This window comes from Pygocentrus nattereri, chromosome 16 (assembly GCF_015220715.1).
Source record: "Pygocentrus nattereri isolate fPygNat1 chromosome 16, fPygNat1.pri, whole genome shotgun sequence".
Lineage (NCBI taxonomy): Eukaryota > Metazoa > Chordata > Actinopteri > Characiformes > Serrasalmidae > Pygocentrus > Pygocentrus nattereri.
The window spans coordinates 13,061,898-13,076,486 of record NC_051226.1 but is presented as its reverse complement, the minus strand read 5'-3'; the positions used below and the strand labels follow the sequence as shown (position 1 = coordinate 13,076,486).

The window sequence follows — 14,589 nt, the reverse complement described above, 5'->3', positions numbered from 1 at the left end:
CATAAAAATAATTCAGATGAAGAATTAAAAAAATTAAGAATTAAAAAAAATATATATCAAACAGCCTGCCCTTAAATATTCACACCAATTTTATAGTCTTTCTTAATTTACTTCCACCTTCAAGATTCATCATTAGATTGGGGTTTTCTAGTCTTTAAACCAGCATATTTCACTTTAAAGACTGCTGTGGCACCAATGCAAGTAGGTGTGCTTCACAGATGTAGTAATGTACTTCAATTCGTCACTTTCATAACTATGTAACTTCTACATTTGTTTCATAGTTGTTACTAATTAAATCCTACTAGTTACTGAATAATAAGATTTAAAAACCCACATCAATTTTCTCCCGAGATTCACAGACACCATTTATGTATGTTTCTATATGAAAGTCAGTTATGGTTAATTTTTACATGATCATTTTATAACCTCTATCCTTTAGCATTGAACAAGCTGTTTTTGTTACTGTCTTTAAGAAGAATACATGTAATAAATGATGCCTCATTCAAAAGGCAGACCAGTTCAAAACCTCGATGTGAGTCGGCAATGCTAAACTGCTGTAGACTGAATGGTGGGTATATGTAAATGTAGTAATTTTTCATGACATCACAAAAATGATTCATTCAAAACAGTTTACATATACGGAGTGTATGAACTGGGCGTGAAAGGTTTTGAAACTTAAACAATGTTTATCACTATATCTACAAGATGCTGCATCAGAAGTGGCATTCCTGGTCTTTGGAATAAAAGACAAGTCTTTTAGGTTATTAACTGAATAATAAGCTTAGAGTTTATGTACAGGACACATACTTTACACAAAATACAAAAAAATGGTCATATCAATTTCTGCCTAGTTAAACTTTCACTTTAAATTCTCTCATCAAAGTATGAGAAACGCCTGACAGAGCATGCCAAGGATTTTGGCAATGTTTATTATATGTGTCAGATCCTCAAAGTCTTCTAAATGAAGCAACAACATAAGGAAACTGTGGGAGGCCTTAATCCAGGCCAAGCACACAGCACACACACACCTCTTCGAAGAGACAGAGCGCTACATGTGAAAGACTGCAGAGTCCATCTGCGTCCTTCTTAAGCACCTGAGTGTTTACAAAGTCACCACGGAAACCCTGTGAGGATAAACAGCAAAACAACAACAAACAAAAAACTGTTATAATGGCTTATTACTATGTTATAACAATTGTTGTTTCTATCACAAATATAAACCATCAAACAGGATTATCATTCAAATGACCAAAATAATTGAAACAATTATTTGATACTGTCTTCCTTTTTATTATTCTTTACTAAATTGCAGAAACCTAATTCCAAAAAAATTGGGACAGTATGGGAAATGCTAATAAAAACAGAATTGATTATAAAATCTACCTGTATTAAAATAGCAAACAAACATAATAATTGATACGAACTTTATTGCCTTTTTATGAATATACACTTATTCCAATTGATGCATGCAATGCATTGCAAAAAAGTGGAGACAGAAGTATGTTTCAGAGTGTTACTTTTCAACAAAACTTTTCAACAAAACTTACTAATCATCTGGGGACTGAAAACACTGATCCAGTTTTAAAAGAGCAATTTTCTGTCATTCTTCCACTAAGTCAGACACTGTATCCAGATATGTTGCTCTAAAATATCTATGTACCTTTCAACATTAATGGTGCCTTCAATGCTGTGCTGAACATAATTACACTCTAATACACCCCCTATACTATGACAGACTCTGGCTTTTGAATTGTATGCTGGTAACAAAGAGTTTAATGAGCTCACCCATTGTTTCCATCGACAACCTAAAAGGTTGACCCATCAGACAATACACATTTCCAATGTGTGAATGTAAAAGTTCTGTAAGATTTTAGAAGAGCTTGAGCTGAGAGAAGTCAGCTGTTTTTCAGGATGTTGTTTATATTTGATTTCCACTGTGCAAAGCACAGTCTAAACGTGCATTTGTAGATACAGACATAGCTAAAATCCTTTCAATTGCTGATAGAGGAACACTGTACTTAAACAGATGGATTATTTGCTGCTGCATTTTTTGGCAACATCAAGAGCCTTGACCCATCCTTGCTCATAACCTTTCTTGCATGCCCCTTTTATATCTATTCAATACTGCATCACGTCAAAGTGGATCTGTCACTACAAATCACTCAGCGTTTTCAGAATTGAGTTTATGCCAGTTGCACAAGATATCAGTTTAATTCACCAGACACTTGGCTCTGCTTAAGCAGGTTTGCAATTTTACCAAAAGAGGAACTGGTTACAGAAATATTTCTTGGTGATTAATACGGACACTCTTCACTTATAGCACTTGTAGCAGTATCTTATCACACAATATATAAATCCTGTTCTTACTCGGTTCTATAAAATGCGCTTCTTCAGCGGGGAACAACAGTGGCAGGCATCTGAACTCTGCACAAACAGCCGTGTGGCAGCCAGAGCGTTTGTTATTGATTAAGACATGAATAAATCTCTGGAAAAGACACACAGCAGGCCAAGACTAGCTCTGGCCAGGGGCTTTCAGAACCAGGCATGCAGCCAAGAAATCTTGGCCAAATAAAAGGCAAAATCAGATTTAGAATAAGGAGAAATGTTGGGCCTTGCCTGCACTCCGTAAGATTCACAGCAGTGGGTGGGTATGTTATACAGAAAAGTAAAGGGACTAATGCACTAATGGGCCAATAACTATAGAGGACACCAAGTGCTTTCAAGGACTTAGCTTGAGAATAACAATGTTTCCTGTAATTCTATACTGGGTATAACTGTGGGTGGGTTTGTGTGTGCATGCATTTTACATACAGCATCCATTATACATATCATTTAACATCCACTACATAACATTAGTCATTAGCCACACATCTGATCAGCATCAGTGTACATTAGTAAACCACTGCTGCCACTACAGCGGCTCTGCACCAGGGCTGGACTATTTAGCCAAATGTCTATTCACAATAAGGGATTGCAATATGACCAAAATATCATCTCACGATAATTAAAGCCATTTTCACAATACGCAATATCACAATATTTTGACATTCAGATACAATGCACTGGAACTGCCTCTTTTAAAATCATCCACCAAAACCTCTGGGTGCAATGCTTTTTATTTAACATTTTACATACTGTACTACATTAAATCAAGTTAAAAAGAACTAATCAAACTCTCTTTATAAAGAAGTATGCGGTTATTCAGGGTTTCTTAATTATGTAATCGCAATGTGATCTGAAAAGCCTGCTGTTTATCACGACAACAAAATTGATCATTTATTAAAACTGAAAATTAATTAAAATATTGTCAGATTGCTCACCTCTAATACACAATACATTTTCACATGTCAAATAATTTTCGTTATTTATTGCATGCATTACCTAGGGGTCAATTTTATGTCTAAGCAGCATTTTCAACCCTGTTTAAAAAAAATAAAACATTTTTTGGTACACTGGATCTGATGTAAGAAAACCAAAACATATCCACACCGCGGAGGGTGTGTGCTCTTTTTTTGCCACAATATCCTCTTGCTTCATGCCTCTTGCCTTGTTAGTCTACAAAATTTCAACACTGAACACAGCCAGGTGCGAGTTAGGGTTAGTGGATATCTGGAGTTTGAACTCCACAAGCCCCTCCCTGGTGCTGCCTGATACACTGAAACAATTATCCCTAATTTTTACCCAAACTCTATTGTCTGTAAATTTAAAGTTACCATATGCTCCTAAAATTAGGAAGCTATGTGTGTTAATTGATTAACATTATTTTGGATAAGGTATTGACCACCCCAAACACACCAGATAGTTTGCAGACTCTGTTTGGATAAGTTTAAGAAAAAGCTGATTTACAACGTCACAAAATAAAAAACATTAATGTAGTTTTGCATATACGCATAACTCGTGCCTTCTTTATTGTATTTTATCTCTGGAAAATATCTATTACTTTCCTCTTTTCCTTATTTATTTCCTGTCTTTCTCCACTAAGTCACTAGAATACAACTGCTGCACTGGCTTCATATTAAAATTTTTTATTTGCATCAGCGAGTACAGACCTGATATACCAGCTCATATTTAAACTTTCCATCCCACCTTAGCATATTACCACAGCAATGAACCTGCGCTGTAGTGGGTGGGGCTGAGACGAGGAGCAGCTCCAAAGGATTTTACTGAATTGGAAGAATGTGCATCGTAATTAATGAACCAAAGGGGAAAAAGGACTTGGTGCTTTGCTAGAAACATTCAGGGTTTAAACCCAGCCTTGGTGGCATCCATTAAAACAGCTACCACAATCTAACTCTGCTAACAGTCTCGCTGGTTTGCTCTGTTGTGAATGAATGACTAGATTTTTTCTCCCTCCCAAGTTAGTGAGTAAACGGCACACATTGCCACCTACTGTTCTGAACTACAAGCCTTTGGTTCTAACAGAACAACCATTTTATCAAAAATACACTAATACCAGAACATTTTTAATGATCATTATCATATTATCTCCCAGGCCTATTTTTCACATTTTATTGTCCAGGCCTATTGAGTAATTCAAACTGAAACTTACCGAATACTGTCTCATCTGCTGCAGGATCTGACCAATCAGCTCATAGCCCACACCTGAAGGCTCCGAGGAGGAGGAGGAGGATGAAGATGAAGCCGATGCTGCCAGTGCCACCTCCACCCATTCCAGCAGGAAGCGTAGGGATCCTCTCTGCACGGCCAGTCCCAGCAAGAGCTCAAGAGCCAAGCGCCGTCCGGCCCGGTCTGCCCAGGAACCACTCACCGCTGTCTTCTTCAGGAAGTCGCTCACCTTCACATTTGTTTACTCATGAATGTATATGTTTGTAGGGTCCTGTTCATATGTTTATCTCATTTTTGTTGTAAGAAAATGTAGAAATTTTGTTTTTGTTACATTTGCTACTTCAGAATGTATGATTCATGCTTCTTTAAGATTTTATTTTCCTAACACAGCTCAGTGTAATGTTGTCTTATGTTACTATGGCTTCTCTTATGTTATCATACCTGTGCCAAGCAATCCAAGCCCACTGCTGGGATTTTGTTCTCATTAGCCAGCGAGAGCGGTGGCAGGGCAGCCAGAACAGAGGAGGCAGTGCCCAGCACCTCATTACACAGGGCAACATCAGGTGGGTCATCTTCCAGACTCTAGAGTTGGGACAAAAGTTTTTTTGGCAATATATCACAATTTTTCTTCAATGATATAAATTTTTCACCACTTAGCACACAAACAGTATTAATACTTCTTATCTCCTTGAGTGGGTGCTCAAGAAATTGAGAAGGGGAACAAAAGAAAAATGAAAGGGGCCCTGGCAACTTTAGATTTGCCCACACTTTCTGTTTAACAACAATGAGGGGATGAATAAACTGCTTCATGAAACTAAGAGTGCAATGTATATTCACCTCATTCATCATTATCCTGATCTTGTGGAGTAGCCAGATAATACCACAACTGTTACTACATGCTTGTCTACAATACGAATATTGCGTGTATATTGCCCTTGTTATCGTGAGTGATAGTATCTTATCTTATACTAAGTTACCCTATGATTCCCACCCTTACCATTCGCCCACGCTGCCAGCTTTGCCTCAGGAGAGCAAAAAGCAGACTCAGGCCCGTCCGCACACCCATTTCAATCAGAACATCTGTGCCGGACTTCACCCGAGATCCAGCCACCTGCCATGACTCTGAAATGGGCTCCAGTGCACCCCCTTCTGTGCCAGAGGAGGAAGAGGAGGCTGGTTGTGGAGGAGGCGGAGTGCGGAAACGGTCATGGTACTTGCTGTGGAGTGCATAGTACACCCTCTGGAGCACAGCCAGCCTGTGGTGGAGGGACAGGGCATAAGGCGTGCGGGCGAGAACACGGTGGGCTAGGCAGCGCTGGCTATGCAGCAGAGCCGAAAGGTACTCCTCCCTCTCCTCTTCGGCACTAGATTCATATTGAAAGTCAGGCAGCCGTGGGCCCATCAGGTCCTGCACAGGCTGTGCCAAGCCTAGCACCTCCTTGCTGTGGAGCAGTTTGGCATAGAGCGAGGCGGCGCCAGAGCGTGTGGCCGTCTGTACGCTGTCTTCCGCCGCCCAGGAGCTGTTCAAGTGCTCCTGCCACTTCAACATCACGTGGGTCTGACAAGGCACCATCGCTGCACATTATCCTCATGCACACAGGGGACAGGCAGCTAGGGAGGGAGAGAAAATTATTTTGTTTTTTAAAAAAGTTTTTGGTTAGAATACAGATCCTGACTTCTTTTTGCACTCCAGGCGTATAGACTTGTTAAATTCTATCAACAGTACCTGATTTAACTTAAGGAAGGATTGACTAGGTATTGGATGGTAACTCTAAACACTGGTCTTCCTGAAGGAGAGGCTGTGAAATGGTTAAGCTAACACACAAACAGTCATAAAATCACAATGTATTATTCATTTGTAGGCTATTTACTCCAATGTGTGAGTGCTTTTGTGTTTTTGAACCAAGACTTAATGCACAATACAGTGTAAAAAAAAAAAAAAAAATATATATATATATATATATATATATATATATATATATATATATATATATATATATATATACACACCAATTTATTTACAGTTTCTATTTTTCTTTTAAAATAATGATTATAAATGATAAATTACAATGGTAATAAATTACAACTCTAACATTCCAAAGTATATGCAACTAAATATGTCATTCAACTACTGTCACTCCTCTCATTCAAAGTGTTTTGTGAAGAACAAAATATAGCACTTCTGGAAGCACAGTACTACAATTAACAAGAAACAAAAGCCGACAACAGGATAAAATGACCACAGTATAAAAGTTGAAGCGTGATAAAAATATAAATAAAATAAATAATACACTACAATAAATAAGACAAGTAGGGTGTAGAAAAGTATGAATCTTATAAAAGCACCAGGATTTTGTAAAAGCTAACAACATGTGTAACAACTAAAGCCGTGTTTGTTTTCAAGATTCTTTAAACAGGTCCAAAATGTAAGCGTGAACAACAAGCAGGACAAAAAATTCTGAAGAACAAATTCTCACTCCAGATTTCCCTACAGTAGGAAATTTTGGAACAAACAAATTTTTGTGTCCCAATTACAGCATATACAAAGAGAGTCAGGGGCACACTCCAAAAAACTCTTTTGGATGCAAAGACCTATGAACTGACTACATTTCCTCCATCAGGCAAAGGAGATGATGATGGTTCTGATGATGAAGAATTAGGACACAAGGCCTCATACAATTAGCTTTTTGACGCACTAGACACTAGATTTAACCTTAATCTGGCACAGCATCCGTCTGCAGCTTACTCAGCTCTCTGAAAGCTTACTCAACTCTCAAAAAGCCACCCATGAGCCAACGTACTATTAATCCATTACTACAGAGCTTGCACTTGCAAAGAGGATACTACTTTCATTTCTTTGAGCCACCTAAGAGCTGGGCTTATCATTGAGCAAACATGCAAATTTTGGCACTTCTTCTGAGCCATTAATTAACCAGTGAAGCTAAAATCAAGGACCCATTAAAATATCAATTATAATATCAAAACGTCCAGATCAAAAATCTGACTAGAAACATACACATGCTTATGAATGCAAAGATCAAAGATCAACTGAATTCCAGGGTATATTTTGGTTTTTCCATCTGAATTTACATGACCAAATCGCAAGGCAAATTATTCAGTAACTGCAAGAAAGAAACAAATGTTCATTGTATATATATATATATATATATATATATATAAATATATATATATATATATATATATATATATATACATATATATATATATATATATATTTATTTATTTATTTTTTTTTTTGTTAACAGAAAATGTTTTATGATCATACACATATTGCTATATGCTTACAATTTACTGCTGAAAGCCAAAATCTTAGATGCTCTTTGTATTATTTTATAAACTTAATTTTCACAGAGTATATCACTGAAGAGATACCATCTGTTTATAGTTTATAGCCCACATTTATGGAAAAATGGGTTGATTTTCAGTAGACAAAAAAACTCTGAGCTCAGCTTCTTCTATTATAAGGGTTTAAAATTACATTATCCATCTATGTGACTGGAAAGAAGACCGTTACAGCTCTTGTGTAACACCCACTTTCTGAATGTAGCTTATGAAATATGAAAATTATGAAGAATATATATCATGGTCTCAAAGTGTTGAAGAGGTTAAGGTACCAAGATGTTAAAAAGTGTTTCCTTAATGGACCGTGGACTGTATTACTGATGGGTAGAAACTGGCATAAGCATGTATATGAAGAAATGGCCCAAAACAGTACTAAACATATTTTTGCTGAAACCGAGGGGCTGACAACTATAATGTTCAATATTAAAAGACCAAATACTAAAACATTGACTGGGTTATACAATGATGGGTTAAAGAAACGTTTCTAGTTATAGAATTACATTTAATTCACATTACTAGACCAAGTTAAAATGCACATAAATGCCATGATGTCTAGCTTTGGCTCAATGCACCTATACAAATAGAAATTGTTGTTTGAGCATTTTTAACTGATTTTGCATTGGTCAAACAATTGTTTATTTATAGGTTAATAGTTAATCAATTATTAATTTACATTCCTCATTGAGAGAACTGGTGAACTGCCACATTTTGACTGCCATCATAGTGCATTATTCACACTACATGTTTCAAAAGCTAAAATGTTTTGCAAAACATTCAGGGCTGAAAGCACTCTTCAGCCATACCTCTATGTTTTAGTGAATGCTGTCTTTTGAAAGCACAGTTATATTTCAGGAGTCAGCAAGTGTGTACTACTCTCTGCTGATTTGGTCTTTGTTTGCTCAGATGTCGCCACCATTGCAAAAATTGGCCTGTCAGCTTCAGTGACACAGGAATGTTGGGATAAACCCAATGGACATGCACTGAAAACCTTTGACCTTCTGAGTCACTTTCTTTCTTCCTTTCTTTTCACTTCTCTCTATCTGTCTGTCTCTAGCACACATATGAGCACTCATTCGGACACTCCTGGAACAGCCACACATGAGTCTAATGCCACTATGGGTTGGGGAGCAGTGGAACTGTGATGGAGCCCCATCCAATACATAGTATGAGTTGGAGTAGCATTTGTGATCCAGAAGTATAATCCAACATCAGGATCTGACCTCACTAATTTTCTGGTGTCTTTTCAAGCCTGCCTTGTTTTAACAGCTACACCAACACAGGCCAGCTCAGTTACATAGCATTTTAAACTAGAAACTCAACATTAAGCAGGGGATATAAATAAAGAATGCTTCAATTTCCCATTAGGTTTTATAGGATTTTTGCCAATGTTCTGTTAAGTTTGCCAGATAAACTGTGGCTGGAGCTTCCATCGATCCACAAGCCAAGTGCTACTCTGCACGATTAGAGGAGGACACAATTTTAGATGGGCTCTCCAGTGAGGAGAGAGAAGACTAGGGCTGGAAAACTCAGCAAGACACTGTGCTTTGTTGAACCAATTAGTGCTTGTTCAGCCAATATTCAGAATCTATGTTTAGAGCTTAAGTTTATACTTTTTTATTTACAGGTGCATTACCAAAGGTGTATTACTTTTTTGCTCTTTAAATCCTTCTCAATCCTGCTTCAAGAATATGAAGCAGCTAGACCTCAAACACGATTTAGTCTACCCACATTTGAATTATGGCACTCATTTATACATAACACTATCAAAAAACCTGAACATTTGTGGGCATGATCATTACATGTAAAAGTGGTTAAATTCCTTAAATCTAGAAACACATATAAACCCTCATCCAAAACATTAACTGGGTTATAAAATGATGGGTTAAAGAAAGATTTGAAATGTTAAGCATTTTAAAGCAGTTTACTGCTATGGCTTATTATCACCTTTGTCCACTGTTGTTTTCTTGGTTTGAAAAGGGAAATGTGCCATGGTTGCAATGATTTGTGGGCAAGCTCTTCTGTTGAAGTCAGCACTGGTGTTCACTTGATCCCTCGACCCCTCCGAGGACTTATCTAACACCTCTTACTTAAGGCCATACAGTAATAGAACAGCCCCCAAGATGGGATTCCCCTGAGTAGAAATTACAAGGCCAAGGGCTTCTTTAATCTGGTACTGAAACAGGGGGTTGACAACTGGCCTCACAATGTGTTACAGACCTTTTATGTGGTGTCAAGATGAGAAAATACACTAAACCGAAATTAAAACTAACTAAAAACATGAAAATCACAGAACATCTATGAAGGACCGTTGTGTCCCAGATCATTTTAAGTAATGTCAGAAAGGCAATCTGTTTTGGAAGTTAGCCTAATTTAAAGCACTACACCTACTTCAAACCATCCAGTAGAGACGTTATATGTCAATAAATGACTGAGAAAGAGAAGACACTAAAAAGTTTAAGCTCAGCGAATACAAATGTATTCAGTTTCAGTTGCAGGTTAACTATCCTTTTGCAGCTGGCTATCAGGACTAGTCATTTGCAGCCTTGAATCTCTGTTTCGTCTGTGTCCAGTCGGTGGACCCAATGCCCTTCTCAAGCTTTAGTAAGAGTTCCTCTTGTCCCCTGGTCAGTAGCCAAGGGGAACATGACCCAGCAGTCTTTGCTCCAGACACTTCTGGAGATGTCACTCCTTCTCTCTTCGCCCACAGCTTATCACTGTACCAGGAATTTATTGCACCACTGCTGCTATACGGTTTCCTAATGTATAAAAATATAACACCAAGCATCTCAAAGCTTTCACAACGGGACGAGCCCAGACTAGTTTAGATCTCCACTGGCTTCACACTCATTCACACAGATTAAGGCTGCATCTTAACATATGGATAAAGTAAATTAAACAGTGGAAAAACAGAATCTTTTCAAAACATAAACCGCAGCACAGTTTATGTAAATACAACATCAGAGTGAAACAGACTTTTGGGGGGGGGTTTGCTTCTAAAATACAGATAGTTATTTGATTCAATAATACAAGTATTTTGAGACACTACATTTTTATGGGATTAAATATTTTCCCAAAAGTCCACACCTGATGGTGTGGCATCGTTCATTTCTGCATGACCATTTTCTCTCTTTATCCCTAAGAATTAAACAACTGTTTTTGTTACTGTGCCTATAAGAATATAATATGTAAATAACCTATACCTTTAGCACAAAAGGGCGAGTTTTAACCGAATAAGTGGAAATACTGTAGTTTACACACTACATCAAACACAAAATTTGGTTTTCATTATAAGGACCCTTTAAAAGAAATATCTATATTTTTTATTTAATCACAAAAAAACTGTACAAAAATCTTTTAAAAACTCTAATGAGGGTCTCACAGGACTAACTTCATTACAGGCCTAATAACCATATATTTTTACAGTCTGTGTCATTACAAGACCACATTACTATAAATATCTAATATTAAGCAACAGTCCATCCATGGATGGATGGATGGATTAAGCAACAGTGAATTTGAGATCATATTTGAAAAATAAGAGAGAGACCAAGCTTTGTACTTCACAAGAAAAAACATGAATAAAATACTTTAGAAAAGGATAAAAATGATGGCTCACAGAAGTGTGCTGATGCAAAAATGAAACAGCTAATCTAATAAATTAATTTAGAAATGATCTTTTTATCACAACTAGATTAAGAAAAAACACTACATGTATAGGATAATACATGTACATACCTGTAGCGTTTTAAATGCAAATTTCTAACATCAATAATGGGATGGTGCTTATATATATTGGGAATTTCTATGTTTGAAAAATACTAGGGATCCATCAATATGTGAATAGGATGACGACATCTGATATTTTTCATGTACAAATCTGCTGAAGCCAACACATAAACATTTATAAAATGTAGAAAACTTGGGTTACATCCACCTGGATTAGCATTTGAGGTAAGCATAAAATGTAGATGATTGAGTACAAAAATCTAAACATCTGTTTGATGCCAATATTTTGTTAAGCAATTATCTGCTGATTCCATTATCATCAGTCATCCCTGAAAAAAACTGTGTATAATGGCACATCGTCATTCATTCTGAATTTTTGTTTTCTCTCAGTAAGTATATGCATGAAGGAAAATAAGGAGAAAAACAGAAACTTTTAAAAACACAATCTGGTTTTAAAAATTGTGGAATTACAATGTGTTAATTACAACAACCAGTGCAGATAACCCATGTACTGGCCTCAGAGAGCTAAACTAAACATGATCTGAGTCTGATCTGGTTGAAGAAGGTATCTACAAGAGCAATCAGCTGTTCAAACGCCAGTCATTCACCCACAGAGCTGAAGCAGGATGAGCCTACTGCACACTATTAACAGCAAGCCAATACAAGCTAAGAGAGCCAGACAGAATGAAGAACAGAATGCTTTAACACCTGACAAAGATTCTGCAACTGTGACAGCTAGGTCTTCGGCCTTGTGGGAAGCACCACACCAAAGACAAGTTCACCTACAGTAAAACACTAACGGTAACTTTTATCCTAAAATATCAGGATTTACACCAGTAACGTGGTTCGGAAATCAAATATGGTGCTGCATATGTAGCTTGGGGCTCTCTTAGTAGGCTGCTACTACAGAACACATTGGAAGGTGAGCACAACAACTCATACCAAATTCTTCAAGTGCCATTATTCTGGTGAGTACTAGGCAGTGCACACGCTCGGACATTGCTGATAGGAATTAATTGCATCCAGCCCCAAGAGTATTAGTGAACTGGAACAGATGTTGGATGATTACAAGAGACACTCCAATTCATCCCAATGCTGCTGGATGGAGCTCCGCCAGTCCAGAGAATGTTACATTGTCTTGCCAATGCTTTTCTATGGAGAATAAACAATGTGGATATCCTTAACTTTAATACTGACCCACTATGTATTACATGTTACAAAGAGAGCATAATTACCCCTGTTTAAGTGGATTTACTGTAGTCCAGTATGTGAAGCTTTGCATACAAATCACTGTTTTCTTAGTGTTTGATTGTATTTTTTAATTGTCCACTACATGGCCTTTTTCCAACTTATCAAACCTCAGAAAAAAAGATTATTGAGCTGTGCTCTATAACATGAAAATGCTTTCAAGTATAATGAAATCATATTTGTGCCACATCGCCCACCTTAACATGGTGATGTAAATAGAAAGGAAAGCAGCAAAGTGGACAAGCTTGTATATATACTGTATTGTATAGTCTTAATACATAATATCTCCAGATACATAACAATGTGTTTTATATAGTAGAACTGACATAAAGCTCACTATCAAAGCAACATCAGTACAGCAGGGCAAAAAAAAAAAACAACTTGTGGTCCAACCACACATCTGGGAAGACTGCCTAGTTAACGCAACACAAGACTAGTATCGCAATACCTAGCTTAGCTAACTGTTTCAGCTACGGTGACTCTATACCAGCACAGCAGCACTATTATCATGCATAGCTACTCTACACTACACCAATGGAGACCCTCCTACATACTATGTATGACGGAAAACACTGTCATTTTTGGCTCATTTGGCGTAATATCTTTCATGCCAACTATGCTAACCGCAAGGTCAGGCTATGCAACCATTTTGATGTCATTTTTCATTCTCTTTATGCTTATGTGGGTGCAGAGACGATTTTCCATGTTCAACAAGCACACCAGCTGCAACCCTGCTCCTCTCACCCACTCGCAGTTGGGCAGATGAGCACAAACACCGAAACACAGCGACCACTGTCACATTTCACATAGTCCAATCCCGACCCCAGACTGGGGAGATAGAGAAATCTAATCACAATCTGAACCTGTCAGAGAAATATTGGACGCGAGATGCAAGGCACACCTGCAATGCATGAAGCAATAGCATGACAGCTGTACTACGAGAAACAAGACAGCTAACGCTAGGTTAAGTTATAACCTAGGAGACATGGACGAAAAACACAGCAAATGACAAGTGACAGTTCAAAATTCACAATTCAGTGAACCTCCTTAAAGCGGTTAATACAACTAGGTAGATATCCCCAATAATATTTCTCTCAAAATTAGCCAATATTAGGAAAAACCCACCGCCAGTCTTACCTCTCGTCCCTGTGTCATTCACACCCAGTCAGACTTCGGTAGTTAGCTAACAGCTAGGTTAGCCGACTGACAGACCAGGAACGGCTCTTACAAACGGGTCATTTCCGGCGGCAAGCCAGCTATATGTGGTTTAGGTGAGCGTAAATATTAGCCACAAGTGCTAATTAATGATGTCAGGATATAGTTGTGGGCTTTTGCTGTTGAAACGAGGCTTAACTGATCCCTACCTAGCCGGTAGCTTTAGTGAGAACAGCCGTGACTGTTGCCATGAATAGCGGCTCCATGGCAGCGATGAACGACTCTGAGCGAATCAGTTCTTTTGAACCGACTCGTCTCAACACATCGATTCACAAGTCCAACTGAATGAACTTTCATGTTACATAACCATGTCTCTGGGTTTATCAGGTGCTGCTTATTTGTAAGGAGCCCAGAGACAGCTAGTAGCGCTCGAGATCACTGTTCATAGCCACAAATACATGTTATAGTTTCTAGTTTAAGCATTATACAGTAATATTGACTTAATTAACGGCCATTGAGATGTTCAAGCTT

At 37.8% G+C, this 14,589-nt stretch overlaps 1 protein-coding gene across 3 annotated transcripts in view; it reads right to left on the bottom strand.

Annotated features, from left to right (window-relative positions):
• The window catches only part of LOC108436580 (probable E3 ubiquitin-protein ligase HERC1), a 103,225-nt gene extending 88,900 nt beyond the window's left edge, over positions 1–14,325 (bottom strand). For all 3 annotated transcript variants that reach the window (XM_037545768.1, XM_037545770.1, XM_037545769.1), the window contains exons 1-5: positions 14,041–14,325; positions 5,564–6,177; positions 5,008–5,148; positions 4,550–4,795; positions 1,029–1,124 (exon numbers count right to left, since the gene is read on the bottom strand). In XM_037545768.1, coding sequence (XP_037401665.1) covers positions 1,029–1,124; positions 4,550–4,795; positions 5,008–5,148; positions 5,564–6,139 — 1,059 coding nt within the window. In that variant the 5' untranslated portion in view covers positions 6,140–6,177; positions 14,041–14,325. The remainder of the gene's footprint in view (positions 1–1,028; positions 1,125–4,549; positions 4,796–5,007; positions 5,149–5,563; positions 6,178–14,040) is intronic.
• Between the last annotated feature and the right edge of the window lie 264 nt (positions 14,326–14,589).